General features: G+C 41.2%; 1 protein-coding gene and 1 pseudogene across 10 annotated transcripts in view; one reads left to right on the top strand and one right to left on the bottom strand.

The window, feature by feature from the left end:
- The first annotated feature begins 218 nt into the window (after positions 1-218).
- C5h8orf34 (similar to human chromosome 8 open reading frame 34) overlaps positions 219-17289 on the top strand; it is a 539213-nt gene continuing 522142 nt past the window's right edge. For 7 of the 10 annotated variants that reach the window (XM_063288168.1, XM_017593564.3, XM_039110519.2 and 4 more), the window contains exon 1: positions 219-1179. In XM_063288168.1, coding sequence (XP_063144238.1) covers positions 1111-1179 — 69 coding nt within the window. In that variant the 5' untranslated portion in view covers positions 219-1110. The remainder of the gene's footprint in view (positions 1180-17289) is intronic. The other 3 variants (NM_001109259.2, NM_001195648.2, XM_039110521.2) reach the window with 2 other exon arrangements.
- On the bottom strand, positions 5547-5675 carry LOC120103365 (U2 spliceosomal RNA; annotated as a pseudogene).

Genomic DNA, 17289 nt, shown 5'->3' with positions numbered 1-17289 from the left:
CATAACAAGAAGGTATTAAGTAAAACTGATGTGCTCACGTGGTATCTAGAGGAAGAACTGTTAGAAGGAAGATCGGAGCCCTAGCCAGAGGTGTAACCTACAGAACTGAAGGTGTAGGCAGAAAAGCAAACTTGGAAAGAGAGAGAGAGAGAGAGAGAGAGAGAGAGAGAGAGAGAGAGAGAGAGAGAGAGAGAGAGAGAGAGATCTGACTCGTTTTTTTTTTTTTGTTTTTTTGTTTTTTGTTTTTTTGTTTAATCTCCATGCCAAATGCCTAAGGGTTGCTTCCAGCTTTTCGGTGTCTGCACTTAGGGAATTTTCAATCAGTTCTCAAACAGCAACGCTGATTGCGGCTGCCTTGCTCAAGGCCAAGACAGATATTCTTTCCTTTTTCCTTTTAACATAAGTAACTTTGTTTTCACGGCAAAACCCACCCATAGTTCTCATCTCTGGCTTTCTCTTATCCTGGGCCAGAGAAGACAGAGCGCTTGGCCAGGAGAAGATCAAACCCAATGGTGAGGACTATCCTTTTTAGAACTGCGGTTGTAGCTGCCAAGGAGTAGCCAACAAGCACCAGATTTATGTGCACTTTGAAAGAAGCACCTTTACCATTGGCTTTTTGAGCGGCGCTGTCGCTAGGGAGCGAGCACCGCCTCAGGGAGCAGCTTGGAGCTGGGCTCACACCGTGGCGCGCTCTGGGCGGCTCCGCGCTGTCGCCCCTGTGGCTCGCGCTGTCCCTGGCTCGGCTCGTGGAGACGCTGCACAGACACTAGCCTTTGGCCACCGGCTCCTGCTGCTGCTGCCGCCCAGAGGACAGACCAGCCTCTGCCCGCGATTTCCCCTTGGCAGCGGCGCTGCAGAGAGCGGGTGGGCGCGAGCTGCAGGATGCGAGGTAGTTCTCCCCTCACCTCGGAGTTGTCTGAGTTGGCAGAGCCTCGCCCGGGTTCCTTGAGTCCTGCTCCCTTCGGGTTCGCTCCTCACCGGTTTGCTAGCCATCGCTGTGCCAGGAAGCCCAGGCAACCCAGCTCCTGTTGTGGGTCCATCCTGGGCCAGAGGAGGGCTGTCCCCAGCCAAGGTGCACTGTCTTCTCTCTGCTGACCCATCTGTTTTCCCATGGCGTCTCGTCAACAGACCCGAATCCAGGCTTACCTGGAGAAAAACAAGATCGGTCCTCTGTTTGAGGTAAGGAGCCCTGGTGGGAATGGTCCCGCTCTCTTTGTGGGTGCTGGTGGTGCAGAAATAAAATCAGAATTCCCTTAAGTGTAGGTAGGGTGTTGAGCAATTGCGCGGGAGAGGGAGCCCTGTCCAGCTAGGTGTTTGCAGCCAGGCTGGCACTTGGCCAGTTACCTGGATACTGACAGGTGAGCTCTGGAGGGCCCAACTTCAGCCTAACAGCACACAATTGGAGCCATCTGACTGTCTTGCATCTAGTAGCCGTTTGGCAGGGCTTAGACAGCGTGAGACAGGCGATCCAGATGTACAACCTCAGACTATCTTCACACACACACACACACACACACACACACACACACACACACACACACACACACACCGAATTCACATTATCTTGTATGTTTAATTTTCTTATTTTAAATACGAGCAGTAGTAGAACCTGAAAAAGTGGAGGAGTTGACCGGCTGGAGAAAAAAAATGTTAAAGCTGGTCCATTGGGAAGCACATGGGACTGTGGCTGAAACCAGAGCCCTCTGCACAGCCTCTGTACCCGCTCTCTGAGGTGGAAAGGAGCAGAGAACGGTTTTAGGAAAACATGCCTTTTCCGAGGACACTGTGAAAAAGAACTAAACAAGAGGGAAAATTTGACCTAAGGGGCAGAAAGCAGGCACCACCTATGTGTTAAGCATCAGCAGGTTGTCAGTTGCTGGCCAGATGCTGGAGTCAAGTGGCCAGGCTCACCTGGGAGGGGTGCCCGAGGCCCCTAACTCTGCAGTCCACTATCCTGTGACCCGCACACCTGAAAAGCAGCTGCCTAAGTCTTAGGCTGAGGAACTGGGGAGAAAGAGGAAGAGCATGCTTTAGTGATCCCAGAAGCTTCTTGAAGACTGGAGCAGCAGAGATCTGCAGACGGACGGGGTGGGGGTGGGGGTGGGGGGCATTAATGCCTCTGCCTAAAAGGGCTCGTGGGGGCACAAAAAGATATTTTCCCTGGGAAGGGCAGGTTTCAAATAATTAAGTGTTTCCAAGTTTTTCTGCCTGATCTTAAGTTAATGTGGTAACATTTTGAAAAGTTGGAGAACTGTTTTAGTGAAAACTCTGTTAAAGATGCCACAAAGTCTTGCAGGTCTCTTAAATTTTAGTTTGTTTCAAAAATGTCAGCACAGGAAATTTTGCTTCTGCTAAATCCTTACCCCACAGCCATGCGAGCCCTTAGCATCCTTCCGTATCCCCAGTGTAATGATTATAAATTACGCACAGCCTCCCAACAGGAAAACTCAGAAAGGTAGACACGGATTATGAAATGGTATGTGAATTCCATCAAAATAAGAAGCTGAAGCATTTCGGCAGTATTTGTTGGCTTCATTCCTGGAATATAAAGCAGAGTTAGCCAAGGAAAAAAATAGGGAGTTGCTTTTAATAGATTCCCCTTCTCACCTGACTTATTTAAAAACGCCCACCATTCTTTCCAAGTGACAATAATGGAATTAACTTTCTCCATGATTAGGGAAAAAGCTGGACTTGATATTTATCAGCAGTCTCCTCCCCTTCAATGCTCAGCAGCTAATTTCCCTTTGAAGAGTTTTAAGTGACTAAGAAAATTGCTTCACGAAAGCTTTAGATCTCCCCACCCTAACCAACAGAATCCTATGCTTTTGTACTTTACTGGGTGCACATTACGTAATCCCCAGCAGCTTTGAGTGAAGTGGTGAGTAGTTCATTTTTTAGGGTTGATGTGCACTTTCCATAACTGAAGGGAGGAAAGCAGATAGGAAGTTCTCGACTGCTCAGAGCAGGATGGGTGCCAGTACGTGGGCAATGACTATGGTAGAGTTTGACTCTGAGAGTAGAATTGGCCAATTTTACCCATTTGGGAACTCATACCAATTAGTAGCCTATTTCTCCTCAAGTTAGAGTCAATGCAGAAGTCAGACGTGGTGGCCGCGCCTGCAGTCCTAGCACCTGTTGGACTGTGGTAAGATGGTCCTACAGTCTCCTTCAGTCTGAGCTACAGAGTGAGTTAAAAAAAAATAGTCTGGGCTATAGCGAAAAACATGCCACAAAGAAAACAAAACCCAAACTAATCAATCAAGCAAACAAAACCAGCCTAGAAATATCATCGATGGGATGGATGTTGGTGATATAAAATTCCTGCGACCCAGTGTTTCTCAGAACTGAAGTGGAAGTTCAGTGGAGACCTCCCCACCCTCAGGTCTGGAAGAGAAGACTACAGCAATATATTGCCTCCATTCTTGAGCCATTTTTAAGAAATGAAAATATAAGCTAAAAATTTCTTTTAAGAAAGTAACAATTTAAAATAGGTAGCTACCATCATTGTTACCCCAACTGTATTAGGTGGGGGCCCAAGGATTAGTGACACAGGCTTCTTCAGTGGTCAGAACGTTCACTGAGAGGATGTCCCACTGTGTGCTTTGTGTGATAGGAATATTTGGAACCCCCTTCCTTCTTATTACAGTGAAACATTTTAAAGGGAGCGTATCAAAGTTATTCAAAGAATATCAAATAGGAAAGATAGCCTTCTCCCTGGGATTGAGAAAGGCTGAACTTTTTTGGAGATTTTGAAAAGACCATGACCCTGGTTGTGCTGATTAGACCTTCCTAAACAGACCACGTTGCATTCATAGCGATCCACCTGCTCTGCCTCCCAAATGCTGGAAAGTTAAGGGCATGCATCACTACACCAGGCTTAATTTGTAAAAATCCATAAGATTTCTGTACTTAGTTTATCGACAATACTGTTTCACTAGTGATGCTTAAAAATTGCTTTGTACACCACAATCAAAATAAACTGAAACTAACTTTGATTTCAGGTGATCTAGGAACATACATTTAAACTACCTTTAACTATGAATAAAAATAGTTTGAAACATCACAGAACCATGCCTAAAGATCATTGCATAAGAGTCCTGGGTGGTGACATTTGAAAAGGGTACAAACACACATAAGATGAAAGTGACTCGCACTCCACAAACTCTGAGATTTATGTAGCGTGTAATAATTTCAGTTTCCCTTTGGCTTATTAAAATCAGTTAAGCAGAGCAGAGCTTGGGCATTTGACTTATAGGAGTGTTTCACAGGGTTGTGATACAGCAGAAGAAGTGTGACTTTGATCACTTCAAAATTTACGTCTAAGTTCTTAACTGGCAAGGTGTAAAATGGTCCCTGTCCCACGAAAGTGGGGTAGTTTTATAACAAATGTAAAACGTGTGCTGCGAAAACAGGAGTTCTGTCAAACCCCAGGGTCAGAAAGTTAATAGCTTAAAAGTAATTCAGTACTTGAATTGTCTGGCTTAGGCAATTAAAGTGGCCCCTTCGTCTGCAGTAGACATCATTAAACTTAGTTCATGAGAGATTATATGGTGTAGATCATCCAAATTTATCATTTTCCATACAAAGAGGTATGCAGATTTTTAGATTTTTTTCATTTCCATTAACTATACAGAGTAATTATTAACTGGCTACTGGTTAGGAAGATTCTCAAGGTAGCATGTGTATTGCTTCTGACCTCACACGAGACTACGACATCCTGAACCACTGCAAAGCAGAACAGTGTTGACACTCGTGTATTTTCATGTAAATTTTAAGTGTATGTGTACACTGACAGTGTGGCCAGTGAAACTCATTATATTTCTTTAAATATGGTTTAACGCTCTCAAAGTAGAATAAACTCATGTTCTTATCATGTTTGTGCTTCAGTGTGGTACTACTCACATAGCCTAAATTTGTATGAACTGATTTGCTGCACACAGGGAGAGTTGGACTCATGGTCAGATCTGAGGCATCCTTGGATGCATTTAGATCCATTATGCTGCAGTGGCTTTGCTCATCATTGGTACCTACATATCTGGAAGCTCAGACTCCAATATGTTTCCATCCTTCCCTAGCTCATGACTATCCTTTGTTTCTGTGTTATAGTATGAAAAGACTTGGCTCTCATTAGGGAGCGTCCCTGGATGTGGAGGTGGTACACAGGGTGACAGCTGTGATTGGCATGCTATGAATAGGGTAAGGAAGGATGCCTATGCTAGACTCACAAGCTAAGCTCCATGCCTACCTTGTTCTGAAAGATTAATGTAAAAATTGTGTTTGTAGTAAAGTGCTTTCTGGGAAGAGGTAATAAAAGTACTACCTTGTTATTTAGAAAGTCTTCACATTAATAAGCCAATACAGTTTTGAAATAACTCTTGTCAGAGATTTCTACCCAGTTCTTGAAGTTATAAGGATGTTCTTGTTTCTGACTTTATATTGGTCTTTATAATTCTGGAACAGTTACAGAGTCAAAGATGAGGAAAGATGTTTATTTTAATCAAGTTTCCCAGAGTGAAAGGTAATACATTCTTATTGATTTAACCTCAGAATGATCTGTTAAAATGTATCTGACATGCTTTAGATTATTAACCCATTAATTTTGACCCATAACGTGTTACATCTTATTTTCAAACAGTTTACTACACTTGATCTTAGCCAAAAGGCTGAGAAGCGATTCAAACAGTTTACAAGGAAATAAACTGACTCCAAAATGAAATAGCGCTGGGAACGTAGCCCAGTGGGAAAGAACTTGACTTCCACACACAAGATCTGGACTTAATTGTGAACACTCCTCTTAACAACAAAAGGAGAGCATCCAAACCAACCAATCTGTAATGAGATCTGATGTCTCTTCTGTTTAATGCTCTATCACAAGCATACATGCAAATATAGTACTCAGATACATAAATAAATTCTTTAACAAAAATCATGCAAGCCAGTTTTGTCACGAATAAAGACAGGGATAGCATTAAAAGTGGAGAAAAGTTTGGATGTTAGAACTGAGTTGCAGGTACCATCTAATCTCATGTCTTTCGATAACAGGTTTAGGCTTTACTTATGTTAAGGTGTCTGTACCGCATTTATATCTTTGCTCTGTTCGCTGTGAGAAGCTAGGAGTAACAGTATCTGAGTAGCAATGAGCACACTTGGTACCCAGATTGTGATATCGACGTATCTTTCCCTACTAGAATAATCAAGTATCGCTAAAGGAATGGCTGGTCCTCGGTTTGGATAAGATGAATTAACTTAGGACATCTTACATCTGCTGTTTAAAGGGTGATTATGATGTCACAAGAACAGAGAGGCCAGTTTGGGGAGACTCCGAAACCAGAGTCAAGTAAAGATCAAAATATAGAATTAAGATAAAAGTTTATCATAGTGGATAAAACAGAATAGAAATAAATAGAATATTTCATTCCACTAAGATTTAATGGAATATAGAATGTGTTTGATTCTTGGAAGAGGAGAAAGGTTAACTAGTAGAATGCCAGTAGTAACATTCAAAGGATTAAGAGATTGGGAAAATTGCTACTTCATAGCCTAGGTAAGAAAAGGCAACAACTGTTGAACTGCTGAGAGGAGTTGGATGGATGGTAAGATGTGACATATTCCCAAGGCATTTTCCCGTGAAATATCTAGTATTTCTAAATGTGAATGTAACTTTCCAGTAGAGAAGACTGGCGTAAACCATTTTCTTCCAATGATAATGTTTGCAACCAGCTTGAAGGGGTCTTCTGCACTCTGTAGATGGAAATCATGGGTAGGAAGGAGAATCTCTTCAAGGGATGGTCTTAGGCAGTGACCAGTGTTACATCTACAAGGCCTGTGGTATTGAGTGCACTGTCCCTAAAGGTTTTACAGTTACCTGCGACTCTTCTGTGACCAGGACGTGCCATTTCTTTGGCTCACCACAACATTCTGTTTCTCATCAGCCTCAATTTTCTAGCCCTTTTATTTCCTTTTCCTCTTTGTTCCAGCACTGGCCATTGTCTCAATATGCTTACCTTCCTTCTCATTAGCTGTCAGTGAGCTAGCTTCCTGCTTTTCTGATTCAGCCTGCAGACCACACTGCGGTGGGTAGTCAGTCTGGGATAGGTCAGCCCGTAAAACCAGACTTAGACTCTGCAGTACGGATTTTCAGCAGTGGAAGCTGCGGGCCCACTCAGGACATGAGAGGCTCTAAGGATTCAGAGTCTCTCCAGGGCTTGGTTTACACTAGAGCCAATCACAGATAAAAGGTTTACCCAATCCCATGTTCTGGCTCTCTTTCAAAATTAAAAAAAATGTAGGGGGGTAGGGAATATACTGGAGGAGTGTTTGTGGGATCAAGCAATACAATCAAATTTGGTGTATAAAATATTTTAATAGAAAAATAAAAATGAAGTCCAAATCCATGTTTTGGGATGGTGCACTGTACTTTACAACATCTCTGTCTAAGCACTGAATGCCATCATTGAATAAAGTAAAAGGTTACAGGCAATAATTAAAACACTTTTACAATGGTTTAATTGAATGTTCTGCATAAGAGATCACCAGAGAGAAGGAAGAAAAGGGAGCAGAGATAGAAAACTAAATAGGGACAGAAAAAGCTTTACTTCATTTATAGCACATTCCTGGGTGGAAATAACTGATGTATGGGTGATTTCCTTCTGTCTTCAGTGTGCCAAATGCCATCGTCCTCTTAGACACAGAACTTGTGTGTATCTCTCTTTCTTTTTTTAAAAAATTATTTTATTTTTTAAACATTTTTCATTGGAGTTTTAAAAATTTACATTTCAAATGTTATCCCCTTTCCTGGTTTCCCGTCTATAAATCCCCTATCCCAGCCTCATTCCCCCTTTTTCTATGAGGTGCTCCCCTGCCCTTCCACCCACCCCTTCCTGCCTTCCCACCCTGACATTCCCCTACACTGGGGGCTCCAGCCTTGGCAGGACCAAGGCTTCTCCTCCCACTGGTGCCCAACAAGGCCATCCTCTGCTACATATGCAGCTGGAACCATCTATCTGTTCGTGTGTACTCTTTGGATGGTGGTTTAGTGCCTTGGAGTTCTGGTTGGTTGGTATTGTTCTTACAGGGTTGCAAACCCATTCAGATCCTTCTGTCCTTTCTCTAACTCCTTCAATGGGGACCTCATTCTCAGTTCAATGGTTGGCTGCGAACATTCAACTCTGTATTTGCCATGTTCTGGCAGAGCCTCTCAGGACACAGATATATCAGGCTCCTGTCAACATGCACTTCTTGTCTTCATCAATATTGTCTAGTTTTGGTGGCTGTATAATTATGGTCTGGATCCCCATGTAGGGTAGTCTCTGAAAGGCTATTCCTTCAGTCTCTGCTCCAAACTTTGTCTCCATAGCCCCTCCTACGAATATTTTTGTTCCCCCTTCTAAGAAGGACTGGTGCATCCTTACTTTATTTAGTCATTCTTCTTGAGTTTCATGTAGTCTGTGGATTGTATCTTCGGTAATCCGAGCTTTTGAGCTAATATCCACTCATCAGAATGTGTCTCTTTTGCAGACAGGCTGTTGGCAGCAGCACATGTTGGCTTCCTTGAACTGTGAAGACAATGGTAGTCTTGCCACTTTTGTAGCATGGCCTGTCAATTTTTTTAATATATATATATATATATATATATATATATATTATGTATGCGAGTACATCATTCAGACACACCAGAAGAGGGCACCAGATCCCATTACAGATGGTTGTGAGCCACCATGTGGTTGCTGGGATTTGAACTCAGGACCTCGGGAAGAGCAGTCAGTGCTCTTAACGGCTGAACCATCTCTCCAGCCCAAGGCCTGTCAATCTTTCCACAGTTGGTACCTCTGCCACTTCAATGCCTCTGCTGTCGCTGCTGTTTGGCTTTTGTGCTACCAGCTCACCTAACGCTTCTAAAAGTAAGCAAGGGAAGGGCATTTGCAAGAAAACTTTTATTGCAACACAGAGGGAGGCAGCACAGGAGGTATCTGGTGACATACTGAGCCCGAGTCGCTGACTTGTATAGCTAGAAAAGGTTATTGGAACCAATTGCAGCACATTGTGCAGGGATATCAAGGTTTGTGTTCATGCTATGCACAACATAGCGTGCGTGCGCGCGCGCGCGCACACACACACACACACACACACACACACACACACATACACACACACACAAATGGAAGTTTATGTTTGCACAATTAGAACCTTGCCTCCGTAGCATCAGCCCTAGCAGTCCCTCTGTCCAAGATAGAAAATGTTGAAGAGTTTCCTAGAGTTCAGCAAGGTTTGCAATGCCCCTGAACTGCACTGACAGAGCTTGTACATTAGGGAGGTGAGACCATCAGCTGTGATCATTGTGTAGTTTTCCCCAGGGAACCATAGGATGTTCAAAATGGCAGGGATTAAGTAAATAAGGATCCTCCTACTGGCTGTTACTAGCAGTCTGGTTGCTCAAGGCAGCCTGGGAGAATAGAACAGCTGCTAATTGAAAAGTCAAACAGTCCATCCTTGAACATCATTCCTTAGTTTTAGGAAAATAAATATTGGAGAGCTTCGAAAAGAGTCAACTCTCAAGATGCTTCAGTGGGTAACGGTACTTGTTGGCAATCCTGATTATTAAAGTTGGATTTCTTGGACCCACTTGGAGATGGAGTGAGCCATGGAGAGAGTTATCCCCAGACCTCCATATGTGCCCTGTTGCATACACAGAAGTGTATTAACACAAACATAAATAAACATCAAAGAAAACATAACTCTGTATTGACAGTAATAGCCATTTCAACAGATTTTACTAATGGGTGAGAGTGTTGGTTACACACATACACACACACACATACACACACACACACACACACACAGAGAGAGAGAGAGAGAGAGAGAGAGAGAGAGAGAGAGAGAGAGAGAGATTGCTCCTCACTTGTCTCATCCAAGTGTAACATAATGTGCCACTCAGAGGACAGGACTGAATCCACACAATTTGCTTGTGCACTAATTTCAATTGTGTATAACGAATAAAAGAATTCAAAGTGGGTTGGGGATTTAGCTCAGCGGTAGAGCGCTTGCCTAACAAGCGCAAGGCCCTGGGTTCGGTCCCCAGCTCCGAAAAAAGAAAAGAAAAAAAAAATAAAAGTATTCAAAGATAATTCAAATATAACTATTAAACTTAATGGGGCACAGTTTATAATGTGACTTCCTTAGAGTCTTCAAAACTGTCAAGGCTTCAGACTGAAACACATGAAGACTAAACGTGGAATCTGGCTCTAGACACAGAAGTCCTGTCATGGAGGATGGTGCTGGAAAAGTATTGAGGTGAAGGACATAGGCAATACTTTCTATGCCTATGCATCATATAATTATATTCATCATATAGTTCTTCATATCAATGTGAATTGTTTCAAAATAAAAACAATAAGACAAAAATGTAAAAAAATAAATATTTAGATAACAATTCATCTCAGTTTTTATGAAACAAATTGGATGCATTTAATTTAGACATTGATCAATATTTATTTATGGGTATATTTTATGTAATAAATAACAAGATAAGAGAATGAGTAAAGAAAGGGTAAAATTCTCATTGAGCACATGTTTCTGTCCTTTCATCTTGAAATGCTGCTGAGATAGATACCTTTTAGAAATCACGGGAACAAACGTATAAGTGCTGGGGCTATGAAAAAGGTCAAGTCTTCCTTTCTATTTCTCTTTATGGTGACCGTTGAATCCATGTATATAGTCAAGCCACAGAGTCAATGCTGACTTGCACAATCTCATGCATCTGTCACAGAATACTCGAGTCTGGGGTGTGTACAAGGCGCAGAATCAGTTTTCCCAGTTTCACAGCTCACCTAAGGCTGTGTGGTCCACTATCCCTTTCCTCAGAACATTATGGAGAATTCCCTTCTGTATTGTCTGACTCCTGCTGGCTACAGTAAGAAGCTTTTGATAGAAGATGTATTCTATAGCATACATGCAGTTCTTATATTGAGACTCTGTGATCAGATGGCAAAATCCCGATTAAAAAGTAGATAATCTAAATAAGAATAGATGACCTGATGATACAGCTCACTTAGTGGAGTGTTTGCCCCAAATGCAGACTCTGATCAATCAGTTCACATAACCCAAGCATGGTGGCGGACATCTGTAATCCCAGCACTTAAGTAGATGGATGCAGGAGGATCACTTCAAAGTTGTCCTTGAGTAAGTGATGATCTCAAAGCTTGCAATATATTAGATCTTACTTAAAAGCAAACAAACAACCAGGACACAAACTACTGGAAAGATTCAGACATTTTGGAATTTTATTCTATTAAATATAATGTATTATACACACCATGTTTTAGCATATATATTTTCATATATTATATATGATATATAGAAACATTGGATGAACTTTTGAATTGGAAATTTGTTTAAATATATCATAATTTTGAAGTACTCATTTGAGAATAGGTTATCTCTCATAAATTTTTAGATGTATCCACTTTTCTTGCAATTTGCAAAGTTTCATTTTCCTGTGGCTGAATCAAAGTATACTATGTATGACTTTTTTATGGTTCATTCATCTGCTAATGCACATCTAGATGATTCTATTACCTTGCTGCTGTGAATAGAGATGCAATCAACATGGATAGGCCAGTATCTCTGTAGAGGCTTTCAAGTCTTATGGGTATATGTCACACATTTTCTTTCAGATATGGGTCCTGACTTTCAAGCTATAGGCATGTATGTATGTGAATATATGTGTGTGTGTGCGTGTGTGTGTGTGCATGTGCGTGCGTGCGTGCGTGTGTGTGTGTGTGTGTGTGTGTGTGTGTGTGTAAGGATAAACCATGAAACTAGAAAGAGGACTATTAATAGAGAAAAGGTATTGAGCAAGTGGGGAAGGGCAATAGGACACGCATAACTTTAAAGTGGAAAGGAGCTGGGAAGTCAAGATGTAAGGAGACTCAGGGAGGTGAAGAAGCTAGGGGCAGGGGCATTAACAAGAAAACTATGCTTAAAATACCACAACGAATCCTTTGTATGCTAATTTAAGCAATAAAATATTAAGCAACAAAAGAACTCTTAACATTACTTATGAGTATTTAAACATTAATGTAGTTCAGTCTGACAGTTCAAAACATATATACAACATGTAATGATCAAATTCAATTTTTTCTGTGTATTCATTCTTTACAGCCTTTCCAATCTTTCATATCACTGTGCTACATTAAAATCAGCTTTCTTCAGGTTTCCCACATAAGAAAGCAGACAGTGTGCGTGTGTGTGTGTGTGCGTGTGTGTGTGTGTGTGTGTGTGTGTGTGTGTGCGCGCGCGTGCGCGTGCCAGTTTTCGTTTATTGCAGTAATCCCAAGAAATATCCAAAAAAAAGTGGAAAGTTTTATTTTCGCTCACAATTTTTGGTGGTTCAGGTTGCCATTCAGTTGGTCATGTTTGCCTTGGGCTATCTGAGAGGCAGTACTGCACAATAGGGGTTACTCACCTCATGGAAATCAGGGGGTGAAAGATAGTACGGAAAGGTAAAGAGTTCTAGTCACCCACTCCTGAGTGACACACCCTACTGACCTAGCTTCCTGCCAGTAGGCTGTACACTTAAAGGTCCTCCTACTGCCCAATCACAACACAGCCTAGGATCAAGCCTTCAACACATGGGCCTTTGAGAAACAGTCAAGATCCCAACTATAATATGGTGCTTGTAAAAGAACTCTTTGAACTAGTAATTTCATTTGTAGGAATGTGCAAAAAATTTGCAAGAACATGAATTGCAGATTATTTGAAATGGTCAGAACTTATGAATAAGATGAATATGATCTATAGGCATCGCCTATAGATAATAAAATAGATGAGCCAGTTTGAAATCGTATTTTATTTTATTTATTTTATTTTTTGTCCATCTTTATTAAATTGGGTATTTCTTATTTACATTTCAATTGTTATTACCTTTCCCGGTTTCCAGGCAAACATCCCCCTAACCCTTCCTCCTCCCCTTCTATATGGGTGTTCCCCTCCCCATCCTCCTCCCATTACCACCATACCCCCAACAATCCCATTCACTGGGGGTTCAGTCTTGGCAGGACCAAGGGCTTCCCCTTCCACTGGTGCTCTTACTAGGCTATTCATTGCTACCTATGCAGTTGGAGCCCAGGGTCAGTCCATGTATAATCTTTGGGTAGTGGCTTAGTCCCTGGCAGCTCTGGTTGCTTGGCATTGTTGTTCGTATGGGGTCTTGAGCCCCTTCAAGCTCTTTCAGTTCTTTCTCTGATTCCTTCAACGGGGGTCCCATTCTCAGTTCAGTGGTTTAATGATGACATTCGCCTCTGTATTTGCTGTATTCTGGCTGTGTCTCTCAGGAGAGATATACATCTGGTTCCTGTCAGCCTGCACTTCTTTGCTTCATCCATCTTATCTAGTTTGCTGGCTGTATATGTATGGGCCACATGTGGGGCAGGCTCTGAATGGGTTTTCCTTCAACCTCTGTTCTAAACTTTGCCTCCCTATCCCCTCCCAAGGGTTTTCTAGTTCCTCTTTTAAAGAAGGAGCCAAGCATCTGCATTTTGGTCATCCTTCTTGAGTTTCATGTGTTCTGTGCATCTAGGGTAATTCGAGCATTTGGGATAATATCCACGTATCAATGAATGCATACCATGTGTATTTTTCTGTGATTGGGTTACCTCACTCAGGATGATATTTTCCAGTTCCATCCATTTGCCTATGAATTTCATAATTATTGTTTTGATAGCTGAGTATTATTCCATTGTGTAGATGTACTACATTTTCTGTATCCATTCCTCTGTTGAAGGGCATCAGGGTTCTTTCCAGCTTCTGGCTATTATAAATAAGGCTGCTATGAACATAGTGGAGCATGTGTCTTTGTTATATGTTGGAGCATCTTTTGGGTATATGCCCAAGAGAGGTATAGCTGGGTCCTCAGATAGTGCAATGGTCAATTGAAATCATATTTTAAACAAATACATCTATTAAAAAGAATCAGATTGACATTTATATGCAGTGTTCACATACTGAGATTAAGGTATCTATAATCGTAAGTGAATTAGTCTTGGAATGCTTGTGTTTCTGTACTGATACTGAAGGGAAATATGAAGAGGATTTTAAATTAAAACAGTCAGAGTTTACCTCCTTTTATATCTATAAACACATTTAACATGAATACAGGAAAACCGTAGGTTGGCAGTTAATAGCTGGTAAAAGAATCAATGTGTGCCCTTTGTGAACATGTAATAACCCCTGACTTGTGCGTGTGAGTTTTCAGTGTCTTTATAAGGGCAGAAGGATGTGGCCACAGACTTTGTGTTGACTTATACTGATTGTGAAACTTGACAGGATCAAGTATCACCTCAGAGATAAACCCCAGGACATGTTTGTGAATGATTTTCTACATTAGGCTAATTGTGTGAAGGATTGCTCAAAGGTCCTAAATTATTTGAATTTTCTAAAAACATTCATATATTGCATTTATTTTTCTCAGTGTATCTAATTACTTGCACATGTATGTGTATGTGTGTAATGTGTGTGTCTGTGTATTCACATATGTGTGGGCAAACACAGGTACATATGTACATTGGAAGTTAAATTCAGTGACTTCCCTCAGCCTTGTTCAGTTTATTTTTTGAGGCCAGGTCCTTGGCTAAATCTGGAGCTCAGTTGCATCTAGTTGAGATAATGAGTTTGTCCGGAGAGCTGTAAACCTCCTGTCTCTGCCTCCCTAGAAATGGGACTGCAGGCAGGGCTTTCTTCATATATTTTGGATATTAGTTTCTGTCATGTGTTGAGTTGGTGAAAATATTTTCTGTAGGCCAAATCGTGGTGTCCTTTGGCTTACAGAAGCATCTCAGTTTTATGAGGTCCAATTTCTTAATTGTTAACTTTAGCACCTGACCTAATGGTGTTCTGTTTAGAAAAGCTTTATCTGTGCCAATGAGTTCAAGGCTACTCCCAGCTTTCTCTTCTGTTAGGTTCAGTGTGTCTGGCTTTACGTTGAGGTCACGGATCCAGAAGAGTTGAGTTTTGTCCATGGCGGTAAGTTTGCTTCTATTTGCATTCTACATGGAGACATCCAGTTTGACCATTCGTTGGAGATGCTATTTTTTCCAGTGTGTGTTTCTGGTTTCTTTATTAAAAGAAATCAGATATCCATAGGGAGATGGATTTTTTTCTGAGTCTTCAATTTTATTCTATTAATCAACATTTTTTTTTTTGTTTCAATGCCATGGTGTTTCATTACTATAGGTCTGTAGTGGGAATTGAAATTCAGAGTACTGGTTCTTCCAGCTGATCTTTTATTATTCTGGTTTTAGCTATTCTACTTTTTGGTGTGTATTTTCACATGAACCTGAAAATTTTCTTTTCAAGATTCAAGAAGAATTGTGTCGGAATTTTAATGGAGATTACACTGAATATGTTGGTCAAATTTATTGATTTTCTCAAAGAACCTCTTTGTTTCATTGATTCTTTGTATTGTTTTTGTCTGTTTGTTTCTAGTCTATTGATTAGGACCCAGGGTTTGAATATTTCTAGCCATCTACTCTTTTTGGATGTGGTTTCTTCTTTTTTTCCAGAGATTTCCAATGTGCTATTAAATTGGTATTATGAGAGGTATCGAAAATATTTGGTGCTATAAACTTGCCACTTTGAACTGTCATCATTGCTTTCTCTAAGTCTGGGTATGCTGTGTATTCATTTTCATTTAATTCTCACAAGCTTTTAGTTTCTTTCTGAATTTTGTCCTTGTCCCATTTTTCATTCCATAGTGAGTTGTTGAGTTTCTATGAGTTTATAAATTTTCTGTAGTTTCTCTTGTGGTTAATATCCAGCTTTAATCAGAGGAAGCAGAGCAGAGTCTGGAGGAAAGGCCATCCAGAGATTGCCCCACCTAGGAATCCATCCTATCTGCAGACAGCAAACCCAGACACTATTGCTGATGCCAAAAAGAACTTGGTGACAGGAGCCTGGTATACCTTTCCCCTAAGAGGCTTTGTCAGAGCCTGACCAATACAAATGTGGGAGCCCACAGTCAAACGTCTGAGTGAGGGGGAGCCAATGGAAAAGTCAGGGAAAGGACTGAAGGAGCTGACGGGGTTTGCAACCCCATAGGAAAAGCAACAATATCATCCAACCAGACCCTTCAAAGCTCTCAGAGACTAAACCACAAACCACAGAGTACACATAGGGAGGACCCATGACTCCAACTAGATATGTAGCAGAGGATTGATAGGAGGGGAGCCCCTTGGTCCTGCGGAAGCTCAAAGATCCAGAGTAAAAGAATCCTGGAGCACTGACGTGGGCGTGGGTGGGTGTGTGTGGGAGCATCCTCATAGAAGCAGGCGGTTGGGGGAAGGTATAGGGAGTTTGTGGAGGGGAAACTGGGAAGGGGGTAACATTTGAAATGTAAATAAAATAACCAATAAAAAATCAGAGGAGGTGGTCGAACATGATGCAGGGTGTTATTTCACTTTCTTTTATCTGTTGAGCCTTGCTTTGTGACTGAGTTTGTATTCACTATTGGAGAAATTTCCAGGAGTTGAGTTGCTGAGGAAAACTTATATTCTTCTGTCTTTGGATGAAATGTTCCGAAATACATGTTAATCCATTTGTGTTTATAATATGTTAGCCCCAGCATTTCTCTGATTAGTTTTGTCTGAATGACCTGTCTATTGGTGAGACTAGGTATTGAAGCTTACCACTATCTACGTGTGAGGGTCCATATTTGATTTAATGTGTAGTCATATTTCTTTTACAATCTTGAGTGCTTTTGTGCACAGATGTTAAGAATTGCCACATTTTCCTGGTGGACTTTTTCCATAGATGAGTAAGCATTGTCTTTCCATATTTTTCTGATTAGTTTTGAAGTCTATTTTGTCAGATAATACAATGGCTACAATTGCGGTGCTATTATGCCTATTTGCTTGGAATATTTTTCTATCCTTTTGCTCTAAAGTCAGAATATTCTTGATGTTATGATATGTTTCTTGGATGCAGTAGAGGATGGATCCTACTTTTACATTCATTTCTTTAGTCTGTTTCTTTTTTATTGAGAAATTGAGACCATTTCTGTTGAGAGATATCCATGACTAAAGACTGTTGATTCTTGTTATTTTGCTGGTACTGGTGCTGCTGGTGCTGCTGGTGCTGCTGGTGCTGGTGGTGGTGGTGGTGGTGTGTGTGTGTGTGTGTGTGCGTGTGTGTGTATGTGTGTGTGTGTATATATATATATATATATATATGTATATGTATATTTGGTTTTATCATGGAATATCTTATCTTCTTCCTCTATGGTGTTTGAAAGTTCTG

Source organism: Rattus norvegicus, chromosome 5 (genome assembly GCF_036323735.1).
Source record: "Rattus norvegicus strain BN/NHsdMcwi chromosome 5, GRCr8, whole genome shotgun sequence".
In the NCBI taxonomy this organism is placed as follows: Eukaryota; Metazoa; Chordata; class Mammalia; order Rodentia; family Muridae; genus Rattus; species Rattus norvegicus.
This window is presented reverse-complemented; position numbering and strand designations above follow the sequence as displayed.